The sequence below is a fragment of the Trypanosoma grayi genome (assembly GCF_000691245.1).
Source record: "Trypanosoma grayi strain ANR4 Tgr_861_V1, whole genome shotgun sequence".
Classification (NCBI taxonomy): Eukaryota; Euglenozoa; class Kinetoplastea; order Trypanosomatida; family Trypanosomatidae; genus Trypanosoma; species Trypanosoma grayi.
In genome coordinates this window covers 1-226 of record NW_008826480.1, presented here as the reverse complement: position 1 = coordinate 226, position 226 = coordinate 1, and the positions used below count along the sequence as shown (strand labels likewise).

Genomic DNA, 226 nt, shown 5'->3' with positions numbered 1-226 from the left:
TTGCTGTACGGCAAGCGCACCAGCCGTCGCACAGGCTCAAACGATACAAGCTGCTGCACCACATCCCTCGCAAGTGTGTAGAGCATTCCCATAAAGAAATAAAACTTGTGAGTAACATTTCCTTTTTGTATCGATTCGGCAAAAGGAACTCCCCAATACACCCCGCGGCGAGGCAGTGAGCGCAGGTCGGCGAGGTACTGCGGCACGCGCAGGAACGTGTCGTCGT

The 226-nt window shown here is 54.4% G+C and overlaps 1 protein-coding gene across 1 annotated transcript in view; it reads right to left on the bottom strand.

Moving 5' to 3' along the window:
- The window catches only part of DQ04_08611000 (UDP-Gal or UDP-GlcNAc-dependent glycosyltransferase), a gene marked incomplete at both ends in the record, with an annotated part of 479 nt that extends 253 nt beyond the window's left edge, over window positions 1–226 (bottom strand). Inside the window, one exon of the mRNA XM_009315630.1 lies at window positions 1–226. This exon is cut by the window's left edge and continues 253 nt beyond it. Within this exon, the coding sequence (XP_009313905.1) occupies window positions 1–226 (226 nt within the window).